The sequence below is a fragment of the Wyeomyia smithii genome, chromosome 1 (assembly GCF_029784165.1).
Source record: "Wyeomyia smithii strain HCP4-BCI-WySm-NY-G18 chromosome 1, ASM2978416v1, whole genome shotgun sequence".
In the NCBI taxonomy this organism is placed as follows: Eukaryota; Metazoa; Arthropoda; class Insecta; order Diptera; family Culicidae; genus Wyeomyia; species Wyeomyia smithii.
The window spans coordinates 6,972,624-6,998,360 of NC_073694.1; the positions used below are offsets into that span (position 1 = coordinate 6,972,624).

The 25,737-nt window shown below is 39.4% G+C and overlaps 1 protein-coding gene across 2 annotated transcripts in view; it reads right to left on the reverse strand.

The window, feature by feature from the left end:
- Positions 1-1,650: 1,650 nt before the first annotated feature.
- LOC129717705 (uncharacterized) overlaps positions 1,651-25,737 on the reverse strand; it is a 250,268-nt gene continuing 226,181 nt past the window's right edge. For both annotated transcript variants that reach the window (XM_055667807.1, XM_055667814.1), the window contains exons 8-9: positions 12,478-14,267; positions 1,651-3,150 (exon numbers count right to left, since the gene is read on the reverse strand). In XM_055667807.1, coding sequence (XP_055523782.1) covers positions 2,016-3,150; positions 12,478-14,267 — 2,925 coding nt within the window. In that variant the 3' untranslated portion in view covers positions 1,651-2,015. The remainder of the gene's footprint in view (positions 3,151-12,477; positions 14,268-25,737) is intronic.

A 25,737-nucleotide genomic window follows, 5' to 3' on the forward strand; every position in this document is an offset into this window, starting at 1 on the left:
TTTGGTCTATTTTTGTCACTTTTTGGAACAATAAATAGATCGTTCTAAAACCATTTGTACGCTGCCAATAGGTGGGTAAAATGTCATATTTCAATTGAATACCTCATTTTTGGTTATTTCCATATAAGCGTTTTGCGAGTGTTGGGGAATAAACAAAACAAAGATTTTTTATGACAACTCACAATTCATTTTTGTGGCTTTTTTGAAGCAGAATATGAACAGGTTTGTCGTTTTTGGCATCAAGGAAACCGACCAACAAAAGAGGGGAATTCTGAAAGACCATAACCGTCGTATTTTTCTACTTTGCGGGTTAGATGAGCCGCAGGACAAATGACAATGACTGCTATTTTTAAGCTTGAAGCATAACTGGCAGTATGTGACCTACGCGATCAAATATTTTACGCTATCCTCCGAAACCCTACTTGTAGCAGAAATTTTAGATCATACCAATTCATCCTGAGAAATTTCATTGACGCTCGGGTCAAACCGTTAAATCCATAAAGTCTTGTGGATATAAAATGTCTTGCCAAAGTAATCGTTTGATGTGCGTAAAAATGATCGAATTTCCGTTTGTAAAATATTGAGTGTTTTTTATTATAACAAGTCTCATTGACTGATAGCATGGGGTATTGAATTGTTGACAGTGTGACAGATGTCAGCGGTTTAAAACAACAAGATATACAACACCGGTGCGGAGAACGAAAAGTTGGTCTATATTAGCTGGTTCTATTAAGGTTTCGCTGGTGTAAATCTAGTATAAAGTTGTTTCAAAAATAGACCACCGCTGAAGATGCCCTTACAAGTGGAACCTATTTGGAGCTTTAAGTCGGCGTCGGCGGACAGCTTCACGAAGGCGCTGGACGTAGACCTACGACGAACAGTGTGGCTCAATCAAAAGGGAGTGGCGAAGTAGGCACTGCCAAGTAGGCCTTGAGATAAGCGCTCATGGAGAAGATTTTCGGGAATTTCCATCAAGACGTAAGGATTGTTTTTCAATGAATTGTTTGTGGTTCGAGTTTTATTTTTTTTTTGAATTTTCGCCTATTCCTTTGGCTCCCTTTGATGATTGACAAGCAGGCGTCCACCTGCTTTGCCTTCACGGTAATCCGCCCCTGGAGACACAATATATTTTTCATTTTATACAATGTTCAGTATTTTTTCGTTTCAAGTTTTTCCATCGTTGCTCGACTTTCAATAACTCGGCTTCTGGTCGGGTACATGTTTGACGAATATCAAACCCGACTGTCTCTAATAAGCAATAGTTATGTTTAATACGAGTATCAGACCAATATAAAAATCATTAACAAATCAATACCGATTGATCTTGGACACTAAATAACGATAAGTGAGATATGAGAGAAAACATCTGTTTTGCTGAGAAAATAAAAATAAATAGATAGGTGGAAATCTGCATGTATATAGTGAGAAAACAATAGCGGAACATTGTTTAAAAACAATAAAAAATGAGCACAATTGAGAAAACAAAAAGACAACAGCAAAAGTAGATTCAGACATTTAAGTGTATATAAAGAGAACAGAAGGGCATGAAATGACTCAGCTACAATAGGTTAAAATTAGCCCAGTGTTGACTTCTTCCAGAGGCCGAATTTCATCTTAACTTATTTATCAAGAAAAAAAAGAAAACCACACTTATTCACACTTGTTAAGCTTTATTTCGCGTTCCGCACGCTTGACACGACTGCGTTTTTTTTTGCTGGTTTATTTTTATGAAAAACAATAGTTCAAATACACATATATAGTACAAGTAAACTTCACTATCATGAGGGGGTTAACTCCAATCGTTTGTTTTATTTATTGCTGTTTATTCAATTAGTTTTCTCTTAAGTACGAGAGGTTTGAGAGCGGAAGAACAGTTCCGCCTCTCGTAGTTCTGGCACAAGTAGAAAATGTTTTTTTTTGTTTTAATTAAAAATTGTTTTTTTTTCTTGTCGTAAAAAAATCCAAATGTATCACTAACAAATATTAAGAGCAAAAATACACCACGACGACAAAGCCTAGGAGTTACCGCGTAACTCGATCACGACACCCCCGGAGCCGCCGATTCCGTGCGACGCCCCATTGGTGCGAAACTCTTGATACTTGAGTGGTGGTGGCGGCTGATCGCCCCGGTAGCGGCTGCTGCTGGTCGTGCGCACCTCACTCGTCTCGATCGTCTGCATTCCCCGGCCGTCCTTCGAGGGGACCGTTTTTTTGCGGAAATTACGCACCGTATTGGTGACACCCGGCCGGGCCGGATCCTCCGATTTTTGTGTAATTTTGTACGATTCCGAGTAGTCTTCGGTGCTGGAGCTTCCCCGCCTTACGATGCTGGCCGTGTCCTTGTTGATGGTCTGCGGCGACCGGGACCCCAGCGAGGACTCCTGCTCGCGACTGATGTACGTGTTCAGATACTCGCGTGAGGGACCGTTCGGGTCCGGGTTGCCATTGCCGTTTCCGTTAGTGGAACCGTGCAGCGTGCGATACAGTTCTGGCGCTCGGTTCTGTAGGTTCTTAAGGAAGACATTCTTTTTGTTGGCGGAATATTCGTTGTAATATTCGGTACGCGACTGAACACGTTCGTCCTCGTAGAGCGGACTCTGCGTCAGATCCCGTGTGCTCCGACTGATTAGGTTGACAATTGAGGGACTCTTTAGTTGCATCGATTCGTTCTGGTGGCGGGATGGCGTGTGTTGCAGATCGTCCAGGTGGGAGTTGGATCGATAGAACGTGTTGTAGTTGTTGTTTCGGCTGATCTTCTCCAGATAGATCGGACTATGATCGTTGGTTCCGTTGAGGCCATGCACGTTGAACGATTTGCTCCGGTTGAGCGCCTTGTAGGTGCGTGCCGGTTTGACCGGTCCGGTGTTGGTTAACGGAGTGGGCGATGGGCTAACCGTGTTCACAATCGATACGTTGATCGTTGATGAGTGCAGCGGTTTGGCTTTCGATTTCTGCTCGTACAATTTCCGGGGAAGGGTCTGAGAGCTACTGGTGTAGTGATTGGATGACAAGTGGTTGTACGCTGACGACAGCCCATTGTGCTCGAGGTGATGGCCGTTGCTCGTGCTGGAGGTCGGAAGCCGGTTGGTGCTCTTGCTGTAGCGACCCAAAGTGGATGCGGTTGGGGGTGGTGGTTGGCTATAACTCTTGCTGGATAATAAACAACAAAGAAGATGTGAATTTCTGTTCTAGATAACAGTAAAATGACAGTTTAGAGGTTAGTATTTCTTTTTTAAGTTCAGCATAATTTCGTACAATAAATTCAATCAAATTTTAAACCGTGTTGAAGTGAGAAAAGGTAACAACAACCAAACGTCAATCAGAATGTTGCCAGTTACTGTTAAACCTTAACCAAAACCCAATATGGAAACACGATCAATTTCCTATAAAAGGATCACGTGAGATCGCTCGCGCGCGCGTGTATATCGTGTGTGAGTGCGCAAAAGCTGCTTATAAATCTATTAGGCGCCATGCCACAAACTGACGTTTGTGATTTTGCGTTGACTTATAGAACAAGAAGATAAATTCTACAGCGCTGCTCCTGGGTTGCTTTGTTCGCCCCAATCAGACAGCAGTAGCAACAGCAACAGTCACACACACGGAAGAATGTCCGATGCGATCCTAATATGGAAGGCGGTAATAAGTCTACCCAAAAGGGGGCAAGAATTGGCATTTGATGGCAAAGTGGAAAACCGGCTTGTATCTCACCAACGGAGGAACGGTACGCGTAGCGTACGACGACGCTAAACGAAAGTCAACGGTTGCTGCGGCTGTCGCCGTTCTCATGATTGTCTCTCTGCTGATCGCAAGCTGATGGATTTATACCGTTGCGTATTGCGTTTTATTTTTTTGATAAAAGCGACACTACTTGAAAGGTGATATCATTGAACTCGTGCTCCGCTCGTACTTGAACTTTGCCATAAGAGAGGCATTTAGCGTGGTTGTCAACGGAAATGTTTCCGGATTCCCCAACAAAGTTAGTGAGGAGCTATTTTTAATCATCGTGCTCTGTCGGAGTACGGCATGCCAATGACCCTGCTGAGATCTGCTTTGTGAGCTTTAATTTTTAGACTTCAAGAGCTCCATACTGTTCGATTTTTTGGGTTGTCAGATTTTAGACCCTTGTCATTTTTTGACCTAACTTGTGACTTCTAACTTTTGGACTCTTTTGACCCTTGGTTTTTGAAGTTTTCAACATTCAATCTTTTCGTCGTTCTGACATTTAGACTTTCTTGGTTCTCCAATTTTTATTTTTTCGCTTTTCGACTGTTTAGCTATTTGACATTTTGACTTTGTGGTTAACTTTGTGATATTTTGACTTTTTGATTTGAACGACTTGAACATATTTATTGTTTGTACATTGAACTTTTTAATTTTGTCTGTTTACTTTTTACTTGAATAAGGTTTAGGCTTTTTGCCTATTTAAGTAATAACTTTTTGACTTTCTCTATAGTTTTGGCTTGCTGGCTCTGCAATTTTATACTAACAACGTGCCTTTTCGACTTGTGGCTGTTAAAATGTTTATAATTGCAGACATTTGGACGTTAAGTGTTTGACTTGTTGTCTTCCAGCAGCCTTTTTGCTTTTTCCACTCTTGGTTAATTGGCTAGCTCAGCGGTGCTCAACCTTTTATTGCCCGCATAGTTCTTAGCGATATTTTCCAAATCAATTGTACCCCCTATATTTTTCTGTTGATTCAAAAGGCTTTTGATATTGCAATTCTTAAAATAACTGAAGTAATCTGAAATAAAGTTAGTATAAGATTGGAAAACAAATGAAGTATTAAAGATAATTTGCTTTGTCTGTCATTACTTTTTTTTCACGTACCCCGTGACGGCTTTTATGTACTGCCAGGGGTGCGCCAACCCCAGACTAGTTAATTGTTCGATTAGGTGTTAATTTTATGATCTTATAACTTTCTACTTTGTGATTTTTATCCTTTGTCTGATATTTTTTAACGTTTTAACTCTTTTACCTTTACCTTTTTACCAGTGAGTTTTAGGTTTTAAGACGTTCATGCTTTGCGCTTTTTGACTCAATAACTGTCATTGTTAACTGTTATGATTTTACAATGTACTAATTTGATGAAGATTCTTTGACTTTTAGTCTCATCAGCTTTTAACAGTGCGGCGAAAACTTGCAAAAACCTGGACAGTCAGAGATTGTCGGAAAATCCATTTTTAGGTCAGGGAATATCAGGGAAAACTGAAAAATATTCAGGGAAAATTTTTGATCGACTTATTAGCGCAAAAACTGATTTTTGTAGCATAAAAGGCTATTTCAGGACTTCTACGCCTCAGTTTCATATCCGATTGAATACTTTTTTCACTGGTATTTCAGAGTTGCGTTTATATTCGTTGAACGTTTTTGTACTGAATGCTGAAAAATATCAATTAAATTAATGTTATATTTCAGGGAATATCAGGAAAAATCAGGGAATTTGATTTTGAAAACTTTTTGCCACCCTGTTTTAATCTTTTGAGTTTTTAGACTGTCATACTACCATGCTGGTCATTCTCCTCAGTATGTGAAAGGAGAGGAGAAAAATTTCACCGCGCACTTCCCTTCCAGTATGTGCCTGCGCGTAGCAAATGCTTTCACCACACTGCTTCTTTATCCACTCCAAAGTGTTTCAACCAGCTTACAGAGAGACAAACACACTTCCAGCTCACCCCACTTCTGATAGAAACAAAAGGGGTGAATCACTCTACAGAGAAAACGCAGAAATACACAACAGTGTCCACTGGCGAGTAGTCCGGAAGGTGAAAAAAACCTCCTCGTGTAGCTACACTGCGAAAACGAATTTCACCAGAGTAAATTCGACCGGCACGAGCGGCACGGGCAACGCAGTCTATTTTTTTTCTCCCAATCTCTTTTCCTGTTCTGTCATGCTCAAGAAACCAACTGTGAAATGCACCGCAGATAGCTCTGCAGTGTAATTATTGTGCGTGATGTCCACACGTGTGAAAAAGTACACCATAGTTCATTGTCTCGCAAGAGAGAGATTTCGGATTTCACCACAGTGCTTTCAGGAACCTCAGCAGAGAAAAATCGTTTGGCGCTCTCTTCTAGCATAAGCGTTGATTTGCTCTTTTGTGTGAAAACAGTTTTTTTCGCAGTGCAAGATGTTCTCCTGCACTCTAGAGGTTTTCTGAGGAGGAAAGACAAGCATGCATACTACCTACGAAAGTTGCAACAGAAACTGCCGATTTTGCATGGGTTTATTTTTACACGCACTGGCAAAACCACCCACGCAGCATCAATCATAGTAACTTATGAGTCAGCGGAAAAAATTTGGCAACTCTATCAGTCGAACTCTAACCGTGATGGCGAAAACTGTGAAGCTACTCCGTTCATAAGTGTGAGCGTTCAATGAACTGTACCCCGCTGCGTCGAAAACGAACATTGTTCGGCACTTTGTGAACGCCGGATATGCCAGTTCTGGCATCAACAACATCTTGCCACTATTGGACATCAATCAGAGCATCGAAAGAAAGAAAGCCCGGTTCCGGACGACCGAAGATCCTGAGCGACAAGAAGCTCCAAAGAAAGCTGAAGAGGAAGACCGAGGGATGCTTGGCCGGGAGGTCGGTGCAACCGGTCAAACAGTGAAAAAGTATCTGGCGAACATGGACATATACATGTCCACTGGTCTCGGAGCTGTTGGCAATGACGCAGCGGCAGTGGTTGTATAAGATGGTCTAATCGTGTCAAATCGAGACCTATCACACCCTGCATACCAGGCGCCATGTTGGATTCCAAAATGGCGGGTTCCAAAAAAAACAAGTATAAATGGTCAAATACCAAATACCAGAATTAAATTGATACTGAGATCAAATATTAACTCCAGACGTTATTTTAAAATTCAAAATGGTGATTTTCGGTTTGCGGAAAACAGTAAAATTTGGCCAATTGAGTTCAAGACCAAGTATCACCTCACATGAGTACTTTCGAAATAAGAATGATGCCAAGAGACACAAAAGCGACTCCAGACGAACCGGAAGTCACCATCTTGAATTTGAGAATGAGGTCTGAACTCGATTTCCAGTCTCAGGGTATCATTTTAATTTTAGAAATACACATATTGGAGACCATTTTAGGTTGTTTTCTAGAAACAGGAAGTCGCCATCTTGGAATCCAAAACGGCTGGACGGCTCAATCTCACCCCGGCTGACGGTAAGTCTACGGTTAAACTTCTAGACTTCTAGACTTCTACAGTATGAGACTATATATTAGGTTATTGAACTTTCAAGCATTTAGATTTCTAGTCTTCTAGATCTTTGTCCTTTTGGACTGTTGGACTTTTTGGCTCTCAGACTTCAAGACTTTTGGATTTTTAGACTGTTCTATTTTTGACTTAGAGATTACGTGATATGAAAGGTACCTGGTAGCTTGAAGCAATCGCTGGAATCCTATCACCGTAGATCTGCATCTTAGACGTTCCGTTGTTTTTCATCTAGGGTAGCAAAATTTAAAGATAAAATATCCTGATATTCCCTGAAATATAATACTATTTTCCCTGATATTTCTCAGCAAAGCATAGCAAAGCCTTGGTGCTATATTTCGATCCGGAACTCGACCTTCTGTTTATTACACACAGGCTTCGCAGCCAACTGTTAAGTGTACAGGACAATTGCGGGGCTAGCGCGATCCTACTGACACTAACAGTCTCTCCATAGCCGAGACTCGAACCTACAACGACTGGCTTGTTAGGCCAGCATCGTACCTCGAGACCAGCTGGGAGGGTTTGTTTTTCAGCATTTAGCACAAAAAAGTGCGACGTAAATGAACGCAGGTCTGAGATCCCAGTTAAAAAACGATAGGGTATGAAACCAAACAGTAGAGGTTCCGCATAAGCCTTTAATGCTGGGAAAATCCTCTTAGCGCTAAAGAGTTGACAAAATCGTGCTCCGCTTAACAAATTTTTCCCTGATTGTTTTTCGAATTTTTCCTGACATTCCCACGTTAGTTCAGAACTCTCTGCGTTCGTTAATTTTGAAAGGTTATGGGCCCAGAAGGCAAAACTGTAAAAGTTCAACGGTTGATGTTCCTGGATATCGTTGAAGTTTAGGTTGCGCTGACTGAAGATAAGGTTGAGGAAGCTGACTTGATCATTTTGCTGTTCTAGACCGTAGCGGGTGAGTACGATCCTTTAGAGGTGAGGTTGTCAAGCTATGCCTAATCGCGGAAGAGTTGGAGAAATCCGAACATCAGGAGAACTCCGAGGTCAAGGCTGCGGTATTTTTCGATGATAAGAAGCGCAAGTGGGAGAAGTTTCAAGGCAAGTACCATAATTGTGACAAGCGAGACCACTTCATGAATTGTCTAATGAGGATTAATGGCGTGCCGTATTAAGGTGATTTTCAAGCTTGATTCTGGTTCCTAATGAACGATTTGGCTGTGTTCTCGTTAATTCGCAAGATAAAGCAATCTGTAACGAAGTACAGTGAAACACGTATCGAAAATTACTGGAGCCATCTTCGGCAGGGCTGTTATTCGCTGTAAATTTTCCCTCACTTCACAGCTAGAATGATACCTACACATTTGGACAACCAACTGGCGCATAGAGTGAGAGTGAAAACGGAGTGAGTATGAAAAAGATCACCAGGTGAGAAACACTTCAAGAGAGGAATAATGTAAACAACACTTTGTGCTGTGCAGTGTTGGGTGCAAATTTGTGTGGTTCTGTCTACAGAGAAGTGAGTCCCAGTCCTGATCACCGGAAGAAGCAACAAGAATACGCTGCTGAATATGAAGAATCTTTTTTATGTACCGGAGGTTCGACCTCGAACGTAGAACAGTGAGTCCCAAGAACAAGGTTGTTGAGGCACAGACTCCCCGGTAGGTTTTTGATTTTTTTACTGGTTATACCGGTTATCCCAAGTCGTCCCAGACCGGATCAAAAAAATGGAAGCATTCCACAACAACATAAACGGTTGCTGAAGAAGATATCAACTCCAAGCGGAGTGAGGCCTCTTAAATCGCATAAAAAGAACACGAAGATGGTCATGAGATGAGATACACGGCACTCATCACCAGATCACCAGATGAACGTCAAAACGGCGTTTCTATTCGGCAACTTCAAGATGGGTTTCATCTGTACAAACGCTGCGAAAACAGAAACGAGCTGTACGTTGCACTACACATACAGGGACAATTTGTTTATTGCAGTGAGAAAATCATCGAGACTCTTTCTACGCCATGAGCCAAATCCCTGGCCCTGGGTAACTGGCTCTCCCTGGAGAGGTAGAAGCGACAGAAATTGGTCCTATTACCTAAGAGGATTATCCTCAACAGACTAGTGACGTACAAAAAGGGTATTAATGGTCTGACAAGGAACCAATTCGGTATCCAAGAGTTTAAAACACGGATGAGGCTAGGTTCCATCCTGAGCCCAATGTTGCGTTTCGTCCATGCTTAGCTATGGTGGACCAGTGTGGTCCAAAACGCTATGTACTAACAGTTAAATGTATCTGTAGGTTCAGGCGTCTGAGGGTAGCCAGTGCGAGTCTTGTCCAGCATGATGCCTATCAGCATAGCCATTAGGGAGTAGATTGCTTCGATCAATATGACAAAAAGGGTATACGAGGAACCCGAAGGTCATTCTCTATGTCCCGATGACAGGATAAATGGACGCACCGACTTACTCCGGAGGTATCCGGGTGTGTCGGAAGGCGCCAAGGAGAAGTTAACTTCCACCTGATACCGATCCTGTCAGACTATGGTTGCTTCAAGCAGTATCTACACAGGTTCGGGCACGCGAGGTCTCCTATGTGTCCTTAGTGCGTGGATGTGGAGGAGACGGAGGTATTTATCTGGCGGGCGTGGAATCCATCCTCCACAAATTCGGGTAACGCTATACGTCCGATGAGTTGCCAGGAGGAGGCAGAAGACCAGGACCATCTCACTCTAATCTGGACCGGAAGGTTAACAACCTCATCAATCGGAACCGATACGGGATTTGACGAAAAAAAAATCTGGCAAAACGGATGAAATAGAATGAAGATATACAAGAAGCAGAAAGTGCCAAAACAAATCGTCCAGAACCCTTGAGCCGTATTATCGGATTGTGCCGGATTGAACGATGGAATTTATGTGAAAGATGATTCCATGTGCCCAAGTGCCCATGAACCATTTCGCTTAAAGATAAGTTAACGGATAATTTTGAGCTGCACGGAAGTGGTCGACTCCTACCTAACTACACCCAAAAAATCAGGAAACTGTAACTTGTGAATATATTTCCGTTGTTCGACACCATTGGTTTTGCGAAACATTCTTAAAGGAAAGATTATAGTGATCTCGTCTGCAGTATTTCTTATCATTTCGTGTAGGAATCTGCAACGACCAGATAGTAACACCAAACTCTTGAATTGGTTTGATGAGAGTTTCTGCAGTTCAAATTCTGCTGAAGGCAATCGTAGCGTTAATTAATAAAGATTTTTGCTGTCCTAACATCGCCTTCAACTTGTCCTCAGTCGAAAAGTGGTGTTTTAGACAAATGATTTAAAAATTACTCTTGAACTGAAGAGGTCTAGTGGTCAAACGTCTACCCGTTTTGTGGATCGAAATAAAACTTCTTGATTGCGGTAGAAAGAGATTCAATCCGGTGAGTTTTGCTGTGCTACAAAAAAGCTATCAGACGACTGTTTTGGAGTGCTGATCTGACGCTCATTGGTTTGCGCTTCTTAAACTTCAGGACTTCCTGTTCGTCGCCAAAATAAGCAAGTATTTTTATGAAGCAAGCTCAAATATGATTAATTTTATGTTACATTCCGTTCAAAACAGATTCACAGTTACATAACAGATGGAACATTCCAATCAAGTGAACGATCCACAAATGCCCAAGTGGATAGAGAACCGCTTTCCGTACTGTTGTCCGTTAGATTCAAGTGAACAGCAACGAAGTGGTAAAAAATCAGAACAATCAATTTAAATCAGTCACCCGACAGTTCCCAGACAGCGCAAACGGATCAAATTCGCACATTTACTTGAGAAATAGCTCAACAAGCTCAATCGTCTCTAGCCGAGTTGAGCCACCGCGCGGGACGTTGGTGTAGTTCACATGCCACTTCTTTTTCGCGCGTAAATCGCGGCTAAATCCCACACCCGAATCACGCTGCCCTAAAGCAGCTGCGTGACTCTGGCTCTCGGTCCGTAGTAAAATGCCATGCGACTCTTAAAGTGTCCTACGGTTTTACATCGGGGATTGATATAATTGGACAGCTGTCAACTTTTCCGATGGCGAAATTTATTGTCATGCTGGCTGGGGAGAAAAAACACCGTTTTGAACAACTTAATTTTGCTCTCCACTATTGGCAGGAGTTGGAACTGTATTTTACATAGTAGGCTGTGTGGTGGACAGCAATGACGTTTCGTGTTGTACCGTTGAGGGACAGAACTGAGATATATTTAAGCAAATCTGCAGCGCAGCAGGCATGGAGATTTTATGCGTTTATTGATTTAGGTTTTAAACTGTCAACAGGAGCGAAAGTTGATTGAGGTTATGTGCATGTCCTACTATATTTGCCCAACCAGGTATTTTTGGGCCCTGCTTCGGCCGGAATTAAACATATAAAACTGTCCCATTGTAATCTTGCACAGTTTTATGGACTGTAGTTTAAATAATGTAGTCTAATACATAATATCGATTATTACTAGCTAATTTTCGCTAATAAACATGATGCAATTTTGCAATTTACAATTTTTAAATTTTGTTAGTCCTTCAGCGGCTTGTATAAACACCAAATCAACGACTGTTAAATATGTACAAAAGACAAATAATAAAATTTGATGGATTTTAGTTGTTCTTCGTTTCGGTTACTCACCGAAACAAATTAACAAAATAAAACAAATTAGTTGGTAAATATCGAATCTCCAATATGGCCATCACGGGCGAAAAAAAAAAAACCACACGCAAAACTCATAAACCAACAAATCCCAATGGCAACTTCGATCGAGCTCGAGAAGTGTCATAAAATCGTCGAACGTCCGACCGACCGACCGAAAGTAAATGTTTGGCGCCTCGTCCTTCTCCCCCCGATTCGCTCATATGTTACGTACGACGAAATAGAAACCTGCTTTAAAGTCCTCCTCTGGAGCCCCATACACCGGTGCGGTCCGGTTGGGGCAAGGCGAGTGACGAGGGTTGGTTACAATCAACGGATTAGCATTCAATTTGCGAAGCGAATCGAACCGCCTGCGGGGGCGGTTTTCAGTCTCTCTCTCTCTCTGCGCGCTGCGGCGCTGATGATTATTACTCAAAGTAAAAAGCATTACCACAAACAATCATAAAAAAAAACACACATAACACTGAAGCAAAGTGAATTCCTGAAGCCCCGAAGGGGCTCTGGCTTGAAATCTGGTTAAACTATTTCACGCAAAAAAACTAAATCCTCCTGTTCGAGTGGGACTTCTTCGCTAGTCTTGTTTTTTTTCTGCTTTGGTTGTTAGTTAAGGAATGCAAAACTGAGAACTAACCTCGCGTGGGACGACGTCACGATCCGTTCCTCGCTGCGCTGGTGCTGCTGCTGCTGCTGCTGCGCCGAAGGCGAAATACCTGTGGTACGCATCCTGCTACCGTCGTACTTATTCTCCTTGCCAAAGATGCTCCCCCCGTAGGGATTCTCCCCGAGGTAGTACTTCTGCTTCGGGATCGGGCCACCACTGTTGGTTGTCATATCGGACACAATATCGGAGGAACCACGACGATGGTCGTAACCGTTACTGGCAGGATCAACGGTGCGTTCACGTCTGACGATGTTGCCGTTCTGTTTGTGACTGACGACGGCGCCGTTCGACGGCGGCTGCGAATGGTGACGCTGATGCTGCGACTGGTTTTGAAGTGGCGTCGATGTTGCTGCTACTGTCGCTGACGCTGGTGGTGGTGGCGGTGAATATCCTCGGCCTCCGATGTGACTGTCGATGACGTTGTATTGTTGGTAGGTCGTACTGGACGAACTGTGGCGCTTGTTGGCTACCGCGGACGACGATGACGGAGGCGATGGGGATCGATGCTTTGCAGCGGCTGATTTTAGCCGAAGCTTTCGTTCGGCACTGGCAGAACGGATTTTGCCCACAAGCTTTCGGATACTGTTTCCGATGGCAGAACCGACTTTGCTCTTTGGAGGATTGCTTTGGGCACGAGTCGTTATCGGGCCCGGACCGTGGGGAGTGTGACTTAGATCTTGGATGCTGCTAAAGCGTGTCTTCTGATAGGGTTTTCGCAGAGTGTTAGTGACCGGGGGGATTTGAATGGGAGAAATCGATCGACTACGGGGGGCATATTCGATGACCTGGGGTTGTTCTACGATCGCTTGTCTGCTGCTCGTCAGTATTCCGCTCCCGTTGGTGTGCTTTCGCTCTAGAGCTTTCTTTCGCTGTGGCACCATGGGCCGCTCCTCGGAAACATACTCGATTCGATCGGGTGATACTGAGCGGGCGTCTCGTCCGTAACGAGCGTTGAAGTTGCTGTCCTTCAAGGGCTTTGGAGATCTGGGCGTCGTGAAAAACGTCGACGAAGAAACGTACGCCGAATCTTCCTTGTAGGACGAGTTTTTACTATCTTCAAATCGAAAATCTTTCTGTTTTCCCACCGTCCTGTAATTGTAATCCTCACTGTCGACCAGATTCTCCCGGGAACCTCTCCCGTTGGTGTACCGATTTCGATCGTTCCACTCACTTACGCCCTGAAAATATTTCCTACCAAGCGGTTCCTCCCGTTCCGGGAGAATAACCTTCGCCGGTGCACTCAGCTGATGACTCCTATACAAATTATTACTACTACCGCGATGCTCTTCCGGGCCTTCCCCACCACTTTTGATCGTCACATTAAAATAGGTCTTCTTCGTCGGTTCCACAATCTCATCTAAATCATCCCGCGAACCTCGCGAAGATCGCGACTCACTACCGAAGTGGCTCTCGAGCCACTTGTTCGTTTCCAGCTTGCGGGTTTCATCCTCCCGGTCGAAATCGAGTGGCCGCTTGGTGAGCGCATCCGTTCGATCCGCTAGCGGAGGCAATCCGGTCACATTTGCTCCCAGCACGGCCGCTTCTTTCGGTGTCGAGTGTCTACCTAGCCGGCGAGCTTTTCGCAACCGATCGGACAGGCTGTCCCATTCGGAGAGCAAATTTTCCGGCCGGGTGCCCTCCTTCTCCATCTGGGTTGTTTCCGCGGCGTAACGCATCTCGTTGCCTAGCACCTTACCACTCGAACCGATCAAATCGACGTGCTGCTCATCACGCTGCTTGAAGTAACGCTGCGAAGAGGCCTGGTGAATGAGAGGGAAAAGACGATGAGTGTTTCTAGTCAGAACGAGTTTGGGTTATGTGAAATTCAAATCGAACCATTTTTAACATTTCAATTAAACATAACCTTGAGAGCAAAATAAACTGGCCGAACTTTGAATCCAAAATGTGATTGATTTGCTGCCATAAAAGGTGTATCTCAAGGTTTAGTCTTGTATAACATATTTACTTCAGATCTTCCTGATTTACCTCTAAAATAAACAAAGACATTGATCTGTGATGACTCAAGCATTTCTGTAAAAGGAAAAGTCTTCGTGTCATATGCAGTCGATTGCAGAAAAGTTTAGGCATTCTTTCTACTTACAGAACAAGTCAAAAATATAACCACGCTATTAAAATAAATGGAGTTATTTTAAACTATTCTCTAGAGGACCCTCCGTAGACCCGATCCTGACATTACTCGGAAGTTGAAAAGCCGATTTCGTTATAAAATGGCAAAACCCGCTAAATTGCAGAAAGTCTAGGACACTACTTGGTACATTTTTTTCTTCTATGTACCAAAAACTTATAGTTTCTTATTAATAATAGGTGTCTGTATTATAAAAGGAATAGTCTTTAGCACAAAAAGAGTTATTCAAATTCGTTGATCCGTATACGAGTTGAATTATTTTCCTTTCTACACATATCAAGCTAAACTCGGGAACATTTTCTAGTTCAGATTGATAATGATTGATAAGAATATAGGAGTAAGTATTTTTATTTTATTTAGAAACTTAATGAAATTTTCTTAGCCCAAATGAAAGACTCCACTGAAAACTTAACATGTACATAAGTTTTTTTTTTTCAACTGAAAATACATTTCAAATGCAATTAATTTAGGATTCTAAACCACTGCGAATACATTCTAGACTCTTATGATATTTAATACGTCATCATCAGTACTAATTTGCTTGATATCCTCAAGATTTCCCACATACTTTGGACGACGACGTAATTTTTTACAAGCTCTATTTCTCTTTTCGATAGAGAAAGCCAAAAATTGGCGCGAGGGGTAATGGAACTGACAATTATAAAACCAAATTAAAATAACCAATAATAACAATAAATTCAAAGGCAGCAATTGAGATAGAGTAAGTCCCATGCCCTTTAGTTTGTGTAAAAAGAGAAACTCATAACCGGGAATTAAATTTCAACACCCTTGTAGAATTAGAAAGTTTACCTTCTCTACTCGTTATAAATTTTTAATACTGTTACTTTCTCTTAATGGAATAAGTCCCTCTTATGATAAATCTGGCCAGAAGGACACATAGTTAAAACTTCTCCAGGGAATCATAATTGGTGATACTTGGCAGGATGAACAAGGCGGGTATAGTAAGTTGCGCTAACAAGATGGCTAGGAAATAGACACATAAGCACAGGTAAATAATAAGCATGTCACTAATTTTTAACAGTATTGTTAAAACAGAAGGGTGGCATACAACAGACACCCGGGCAAAATCGTAATAGATCAACATTTCTGGTCGCAGTGATCAGCCCATACAGGAAAAAAAAAACAGTTATTTCTCGTAGGCAGCATTGACTTGTTTGGATCCTTTCACAACTTTCACTCTTTGTCAAAGATAGACAATGTTGAACGATAAACGGTCCTTTTCAGGGCCACCAGCACAAATGTAGCAAGAGTTAGTTATGATTTTTCAATCTTTTCAAGACAAAAAAACTTTTTAGTAACCCATGTCTAACGCTTCATTACTCAACTAAATTACTTAATTTTTTTTAATATTTTAGGTCGATTTTGAAATTCTGAAAAATGAGCAACATCCCAATCCGCACGAGAATCATAAATGAAAAAGTGTTTTTATGTTACAATTGTCACCTGAATGTTTTTAAAATAATATGGAAACAGTTTTTGTAATCGAGTAACTATTACTTTTTGTAGAAAAATATTGTGTCAATTTTCTCACGAAAGACACGAGAGCAATTATTTAAAAACAAAATTTCATTTTTTTGGTCTCTGTGACGATTGAACTACAATATATTTATTTTTCTCTGAAGAGTCACAGACGAAATTATTTTTCTTCAGAAAAAAAAGTGTTCTCATCACTGAGTAGTCACGGTGATAATTTAAAGTACGAGTGGCATTTTGTCTTAGAATAGTCACCAAGTTATTAAAAGGTAGGGGTAAATTTTTCTAAAAAATTCATGATGACTTTTCATAGCGATAGTTTCCTTAATTAGTCACTGTGCCTCTCATAAGAAAATATATGTCAGAAGTTTTGTTCAAAAGAATATGCGACCTTTTAAAAAAATTATAAGTTATTAACATGGTCACAGTGATTTTGGTAGTCGTCTTTTTGGTTTAAATGTTACAATTTAGTCACCGTGAATTTTTTAAGGAAATATACATATGTCAAATGTTGTTAAAAAAGAATATGTGATATTTTTCAAAATTTCAAATGAATTGATTTCTTGACGAATGCAGATAGGATCTATAATCGTCATCAGGAAGAATGCATGTTTTTTTTTTCGGAAGTCACCAAGAATAAATGGTGACGAACACCTAGAATTCAATGGCTCACTCAAATGGAGACAATGATTTCTAAAATCGGTAAAAGTATATATTACAAAATTAAAGCATAATATGATTTGGACGTTTTCATCGAAAATGTCCATATGTTTCGTAACTAGATTATAGCAAGACTTACATATGAACAGACATTTGCGCAAAAAGAACAACAAATTTAATTTTTCGTGTTTCTAATATATCCAAAATTTTACGAATGCTATCTAAAACCTTATTTTTCTGTGGGCGCATGAAAATTTTGAGGGGTAGGCGATTCACTTTCACAACGAAAATGAGATTGCATGTGAAAATAGCTCTTGGTATTTATCGCAATATCAACTTGTTTTAGGTTATTGTTTATATGTACCTCACAGTTGGTTATTTCATCGGTGAAATAAAAAACAATACAAGTGCAATGTTCTGGAGTTGGTCACGAATAAATTATTTTATTTTGGAACTTTGTCACGGAAAATATTGATGAATGTATTGATGAAAACACCACTCGCGGTGACAATTTAGAAAAATAGAAACGTTTCTGGTTTCTCCTACAAATATCACCAAGTTTAAAATATTTAAATGTAGAATATTTCTAACAAACCACTTTGTGACAATTGCCAAAAGTTTGTATAAGGCTCTAAGCCCCGCCTTTTCGACGCTTTTTCAGCATTCCTGATCATTTACAGAACATATTCTCCATACGAAAAAGAATCTTCTTTTGAAGGTCACAAACATGTGATTTGTGCGGACTGGGATAAATGTACAAGAAGCATCCCAAGAGTAACTTTTTCGAAGACAGAAACGTCTTCTATTTAGTTATGAAGTTGACGTTTAGGCTATTTTTGCGTTTATAGAATTATTATAGAACCATTCAAAAAAATCATCCTCATTATGCATTATGTATATTTTATTCATTGGCCCCAAAAAAAATGCACTGTGAAAAATTCCAGTTCAATCGGATATTGTTTAGAAGGCCTCAAAGCGCTCGAAGTTTTGAATTTTTACCCTTGAAAGCCTACCAAGAGGGAAATACATGCAATTGGGAAAATCGATTTTTTTTTCGATGCCAAATGACTTAAATACGTATAAAACATCGAGATCTGGTGTTTCCTCAAAAAATAAGTATGGAAAAACGACCTTGTGGGAAATCGGGGGTTTAAATGGAGTGTTTGAGAATCGGCTTCTAAAATGACATACAATACAAGTGGCTTCAGCCCACAAGTAAATTACTTTAATGTTTATTAGGCATCTAAAACTTGATTTTTCATTAGGCTGGAGCATTTATTGTCTAATAGGGTGGTTCCGAAAACTATTTAAATGAAAATTTTAGTGGTTTCGTAGGAAAAATTCTCATTCTTATTTACCTATTTGACATCTTATCTTTGTACCACAATGATGAACACCTTAGTTTTCGAAAGAGAAGTTGCAAAAACATGCAATTTTATGGTATTAAAAGGACCTCAAAATTTATTATATTACTATTATTGATTCCACATTTACTGCTATCAACAGAAACAAATACTTAGTTTGTAAAAGTTTCTTTTGTTTGGCATGAAACATGATATTCTAATACTATTGTACTCCGGTAATGTGATTCCAAGAGAAATATAAATAAATATACGGGTTTTAGAAATATAAAAAAATTGCTCTTTCGTTTCTTACTACTTGCTGAAAATGTTTGACACAGATTACAGGGGTTTCTGAAATTGTTTGGTTCACATTGGTAAATATAGCAGTGAATATAAGCGGTTAATATAAGCAGTTCAAATGAAATTACAAGAAGAATCTTTGACAAATAGTAGTTTTTTACATGAAAAGACTTTTTTCGAGATAACAAAAAAAAAGTTTTTTTTTTCGAGATAACACCGGATCTTAACGTTTTATACATTTTTAAGTTATTTGACATCGAAAAAAGTTTTCGATTTTCCCAATTTCTTGTACACCCCCCCCCCAACCTTTGTAGATTTTCGAGGGTAAAAAAATAACAATTTTAGGCACTTTGAGCACCCCTGAACTCTGTCCGATTGAGCAGAAATTTGGCACCATTTCATGGTGCGGTTCTTCAAATTCGATGATTGATTTTTTCTATGCAGTTATTGTCATTGTAATGTCCACAAACTAAGGGTAGCATTCGAAGATTTTGCTGTCTCGGATGCAACACCGAACAACATGATATGTTTGGTTGCATTGTTGAGAGTACTATGCCTCTGCTGGTTACCAGCAGGAAATGAGGATATTCATTTTTCGTTCCAAAATTTGAATTATATATATTGCTTAGGAAATCATCATGCTTCGTAACGAAGCGAGAAGACTAGGTGGCAAGATAAAAAAATAAACATTTGAAAATGATAATACAACACCTGTTACTGCTACCGTATGTGGTGCTGTCTAATTACCCAAAAGTACACATCAAAATGGTTTTTTTCTGTACGTCACGGCTGCCAAAGCACATTTTCTATTTATAGTTAAGGATTGTCCACAAATTACGTACGGGTTTTTGGGGTGAGAGGGAAGGGAGTATTCAAATTTCTTATGAATGCTTACGAAGGAAGAGAGGAGGATTCTAAAACTTACGTAAGTTTTGAAATAAACTTTACATGCTAAAAATAAATTGAAACCAGTTGAAATATTTCTCGCTAAGATTGTAACTGTATTATAAAAAGTATGCAAAGCGTAACAAAGCACCCTTTGTAGTTGTTTTCATGGAGAATACTTAATTAGGGTGTAAGCACCGGTTTTGGCCATAGCACCAGTTTTGGCAATGATAGACTAAAATTGATAGTTGTGGAGAAGTATCTTAAATTACTCCTATTTCGAAGTCTCCTATTGAAACTTCTGATATTATTCGACAAACATGTTACTCACTGTAGCGAACAAATATGTGTATTCTACTTTTAATAAAGGAACTAATTATACTCTCCCAGGTTAACTGTACAGTCTATCGTTTAGGTAATTTGCAAGCTATTTTTGATAGAGCATAACCTTGTTTAAGTTTGTCCATTTCTATAACAAATTTTGTTACCAGCATCAGGCACGACTTACTACAGCACATAAATAAAACAATAGGCATTATGGTATGATTTTTCCCTGCAATATCAAAAATAACAAAAGCTCTCAAAAACGATCAATGATCCATTCTTGGCCACATATCAAAGCAATTTCATAATTCATGATCCTTATATTGGCCATATGTAAACAAAACCATGGTAACGTATTAACATTGAAGCGAAATATGAAAAGTACGGAGTTTTTCGGGCTGTCATAAGAAATCGCATGAGATTCGTGAGAACACAAAACTGGTTTTGGATAAGAAATGTTGTGTTACTACAGCATGCACCGCTATTTAATATAATATATCCGTTTCGTATAATATCCGTTATCTATTTGTCCAGATTATTTACAAAACTATAACTTCGGTTGTGTTTACCGAAACTAATGCTTCGGACTTTTAACCTGTTGACTATGGTTGGCAAATAATATAAATAAGTTTCTATGTGAAAAAAAGCAAAGAGCGGAAACTTATTAATAAAGTTAAATGACAGACGAAAATTTAACATAGATCAATGATGTTATGTCATTGTTATTGATTTGGTTTGATTAATAGATATACTGGCCTTTTAGTTAGTTAAATGACGAGGATTTTCTGTAAAGTCAAATTATAAAATATATTTGTGTGAATTCATTTTTTTTTGCGAATTGGCCAAAATAGGAGCCGCAAGTGGCCAATTAAGAAATGCTGTGGTCAAAATAAGAGCCTAGAGAAGTTTTTTGGTTGGGAAATATGTAAACAAAATAACATAATTGTATTATTTAAACTCAATATTAGTGAAAAATAAAGGCGAGTTCATCCGATTTCCACGTTGAACTGATTCAATTACATATTTTTCGAAGGAAGAAGGCCAAATATCTCTCATTTATAACATACTATGGCCAAAACCGGTGCCTTTACCCTAATTGACAGAAATCTTGCGATTTGTGGCCGCAGTCCATAATCTAAAAAGGGTACTGAAGAATTTCTGGATAACAATTGCAACTTTGTTCAACTATTGTTGCATCGAAAATGTGTTTTCGTTCAATAATTTGGAAATAAAATGGCCGAAAGGTATCAATTGAAGTTTTGAGGGTATTCACCACTGTTGCTGAAACTTGAAAATATATGAAGTATATAAATATACCAAATATGTGAATAAAAAGTAAAGTTTTATCAGGGGCCCAATGAGAGGCATGAGGAAAAATTGACTTTCGAGTATCATTTAGCGATAGGGCTCAAAAAATTCATCTTCTAGGAAAAAGTCCCTATGCAAAATTTCGGCTGAGACCGGCCCACTATTTACAGGATAGTATTGAAAACAGTCCAAGTTATGTTTTTTGGAAGCCCATGTTGAAAAAGTAAATACTACAGTGTATACAGCCCTAGGGTTGTACGAAAAGGTGACGTAATACTAAACAATGTAATTACTGTAATTACAGACACTAAAAAATTCATTTGTTCAGTGATTTACGTATTTTAATTCTCAGCTTCCCCTTAATTTTTTGATTACATTCGAAAGAACTTCATTTACACTTGGTGACTTGGTGTGCCTGTAGGTGGTTGGTGGTGTGCCTGTAGTGTTTTTTTGTGCAAACAACATTTAACAATTACAGCGAAGTTAAAGTTTAAAAAGATTCATTTTTGTTTTTTGCTTCACAAGTTTGTTTCATTTGCCAACAATTACATTCACTGTATTACGAAGATAGCTAATATAGGTATATTATTCTATTTGTAAAGTTAAAGATAAAAATATATCTAACAACGTTGAAATGTAAAAAAAAAAATCTGAAAACATCATAGTAAATGGACAAAAAATTCACAAGCACTCGCCGGCTCTTACTCTTCTATAAATTAGTCATTTTAGAAACTCAAGCAGACATTAGACGAAGCAAATATTTGCAATATTTGGTATGTATTTTATTTGGGCAAAATTTTTCTTCGGGTGAATATATTTATTACGCTATTACACTATTACAAATATTTGCTCAAAACTCTGTTTGCTCGAACGATATCGAAGTCTCTCCACTCAATTCATTGCAAATATACTTGCTGTGCTATATCACGATGCAAATTATTTTCAGATAATTAACTTCGTAGAAAATATAGAAAATCTAGTTTCCATTGCCCAGCAATATTTTATCTGCCACTAGAAAATATATTTTTTTTGTTTCGGTTTTTAAAAGCTACCGTTGCAATATAATATATTTTGTTCCGAGTAACAATTGCTTATCGCAAATAAGAGGAAGTGTTTTTAGTTTACCCTTCTGGTTTCTGGAAATTTACCATGGGGAATGACGAGAATCAGAAGGCTGTTTCAATGCATGCTGCTGTCAAGCTTTCAGGGTGAAACGGAAATATTACGGTTATCTGAGGAAGTACCACCATTAAATCAAAAATTCTTGCTCATGAACAGTTATTTTTCACACCTTTTTGGCCATTGATTAAAAAATTATTTTAAAATTTTAGTTTTAAAAAATAAAGGTTTCTCCATCATTCGGCGATTTTCATCAGTTCTTCGATGAAAATAATTGCGCGTGCCATAATCTGCATTGTTGCTGGGAAAGAGAGAAGCCTTTGACCACAGACAGACATCTAAGCAAGAACGAAATGGATCGAAAATTACGTGTAAATTTTCAAAGAGAATTGCGTTATAAATCACTTGTATATTTGCGCCGCCTGGTGACCTCATCGCTACAATGCAATTATATTATCAAGTTCGATAAAGAAATTAAATTAAATGAAAAAATTAAATGAACAAATTGGGGTTTGAACTATTATTACCATTCAAGAAACCTTTACTTCAGTGAAATTTTATCAGTTTCACGTGTACTGATAACTACAAGGACAGCTCTCAGCAAGTAGAATCAAAACATTCGAGGTGAAGTGACACATTCAATTTGCTACAGTTTGCTCATACCGAATTTTAGTATGAACAAAGAAAAAATACAAGCAAACAATCGCTCCATTGTGATCTCACTAGCAAAGAACGACATTAGACGAATCAAATATTTGCCTATACTTTTGTTCAGTGAATACGATAGCAAATATTTTTCAACAAATAATTTGGGCGAATACTTTGATATTACACGAGCAAACAAATATTGACTCAATAACTTAAGCATTACTTTAAGCAAATATTTGCTTCGTGTAATGTCCGCTTTCTGGTGGAGATGTTCAGGGCTAGCATGACACTAAGCTACATTCCGAGTAAATGGCGAGAAGTCCGCGTCATATTTATTCCTAAGGCTGGAAAACGTGATAGGACGAGTCCCAAAGCATATAGACCAATCAGTCTAACTTCTGTCATTTTGAAAATGATGGAAAAAATCATTGATCTACACATCAAATTATCTTACTTAAAAAGTAGACCATTAAACAAATTTCAGTTTGCCTATCAAACTGGTAAATCAACTGAAACAGCACTCCACACGCTGGTTTCAAAACTAGAGAAGTCTTTTGAGGCTAAAGAAATCTCACTGACAGCCTTTCTTGTTATTGAGGGAGCATTTGACAATGCTTCTCACGAATCTATAAAAAATGCTATGAAAAAACGCGGTTTTGACATGTGCATCTTAAATAAGACTATCGCTATGTTATCAAACCGGTTGATAACAGCCAATTTAGGAAGATCAACTTTAACGACAAAACCAACAAGGGGTTGCCCACAAGGAGGGGTTTTATCTCCCTTATTGTGGTCTCTTGTTGTCGATGATCTTCTTAACAACTTAACGAACCTAGGATACGAAATCATCGGATTCGCTGATGACATTACTATTTTAGTTAGGGGTAAATGCGGATCTACTATTTCCAATAGAATGCAATACGCCTCAAACTACACACTTAAATGGTGTAACCTGGAAGGACTAAGCGTCAATCCTTCTGAAACAGTCATAATCCCATTTACAAGAAATAGAAAGTATAATATTGCAACTCTTAAGTTGGGAGACACACAGTTGGTGCTATCCAAGCGAACCAAGTACCTAGGTGTTATGCTTGACCACAAGCTCAACTGGAACGACCATCTAGAGTATGCGATCTCAAAAGCAAACAACGCTCTTTGGGCTTGCAGCAATACATTTGGCAAAAAATGGGGACTCAAACCGAGGATGATTCACTGGATATACTCGGCAATAGTGAGACCCAGAGTAACTTATGCCTCGCTAGTGTGGTGGCCTAAAACTTCACAATTATCAGCTCAGAAAAAGTTAAATAAACTACAACGTCTGGCATGCTTATCAACAACAGGAGCAATGGCCAGTGCACCATCCAAAGCCTTAGAAGCTCTTTTATATCTTCTACCCTCACATCAGTGGCCCACAGTTTTTCAAGCGGAAATAAATGCTATTCTAACATGCACAAGTATTTGCTTGGCTAGGAAATATAGGTATGCCAATATCTGCATTTTCTCAGATAGTCAAGCAGCTCTCAATGCTTCAAAAGCATACACATGTCAGTCGAAGTTGGTATGGGATTGTATTCAATCCCTACGACAACTAACTGTAACAAACGTTGTCAATCTATACTGGGTGCCTGGTCACTGTGGTATAGAAGGAAATGAAAAAGCCGATCTCTTAGCGAGAATTGGTTCTTCAACTGCTTTCGTCGGGCCTGTTTGAAATCTGAGCTAAGAGGCTGGGAATCAATGATGATTGATGCCAACTGGAAGTCTTACTCCAAAGCAAGGCAATCTAAACTATTCATTACACCATGTAAAAGAATCACACGGAACCTACTCAGTATGAATAAAGCTGATCTGAGTGCGTTAACTGGCCTACTTACTGGGCACTGTCCGAGTAAGTATCACCTTAAAAAATTAGGTAAACTGACAGATGACTTATGTCGTTTCTGTAATTCTGAAGTAGAAACCTCGGAACACTTACTGTGCCAATGCAGCGCATTAATTAAGCAAAGACTGCGTATCCTCACGCCTAACGAGATAGGGTCTGCTGAACTAATGAAGGTAAGGAACTTCATCAAAGAAGTCATACCTTCTTGGGGTGAAATGCAAAGTCTGGGTGCGAATATCACTGATACCCATAGTGATGGAACGAACTGACAGTGAATAAAAATTAACGCGGAGTATACCTCAATATATCTAACTAATGGTAGCAGTGGTCATAGGCTCCTACAGGAAAAAAATAAAAATTGTCCGCTTTACTCGTTCGATATTATGTCGGTCACGATTATTTAGCGAATATCGAAGATAAAAATAAATAAAAATAACTTATAACCGTTGGAAAAATGTTCAATTCTTGTTGAGTAATTTATGATTTTCATGGTATTCATATTTATTAGATAAACTTTTAATCGCCATCATCCATCACCATGCTGCTAAGCATTGTTGTTTTGATTGCACGCGAACAGAAGTCGTGTCCGCTGCAATGATAGACGATGAGAAACTAGCGGCGCTTTGCTTGACATGTTTTCTGTCAAGACATCACTTTCTATTACGCTCTAACAGCAGGATTAGAAATTGTTCAAGAAAAGGAATTGTTTCAAACTTTTCAAAAAACCTTTACCTTCGAGACATCAAATTGGTCTAGGTTCATGGAAGCAAACGTAAATTGACCTATTGAGACGGGGGACTCTGTCAATTTTTTTAGATATTGATACAGTGAATATCACGGAATGGTTGGCGTCTATTCATGTCGTCTGTGCTAGGAAGCCTCGCCGGCTGTTCTCCCCCAACCGCTCAGTAAAGTTCATTCGTTTAAATTCTCCACAGAATTTGATGAGATGACCCGAACGCTTACAAGTTCAGCACTTCAATCACTTCAATGCTGCATCAGGTACAATCTCGTTGGTGAAACTCGTGAACACCCTCAGAGGACTGTCCACCTTGTTCCGCTTGGAACGACCCAATCCAGCTTATAACTCGGAGGCAGTTTGTCTACTAGAACAACAT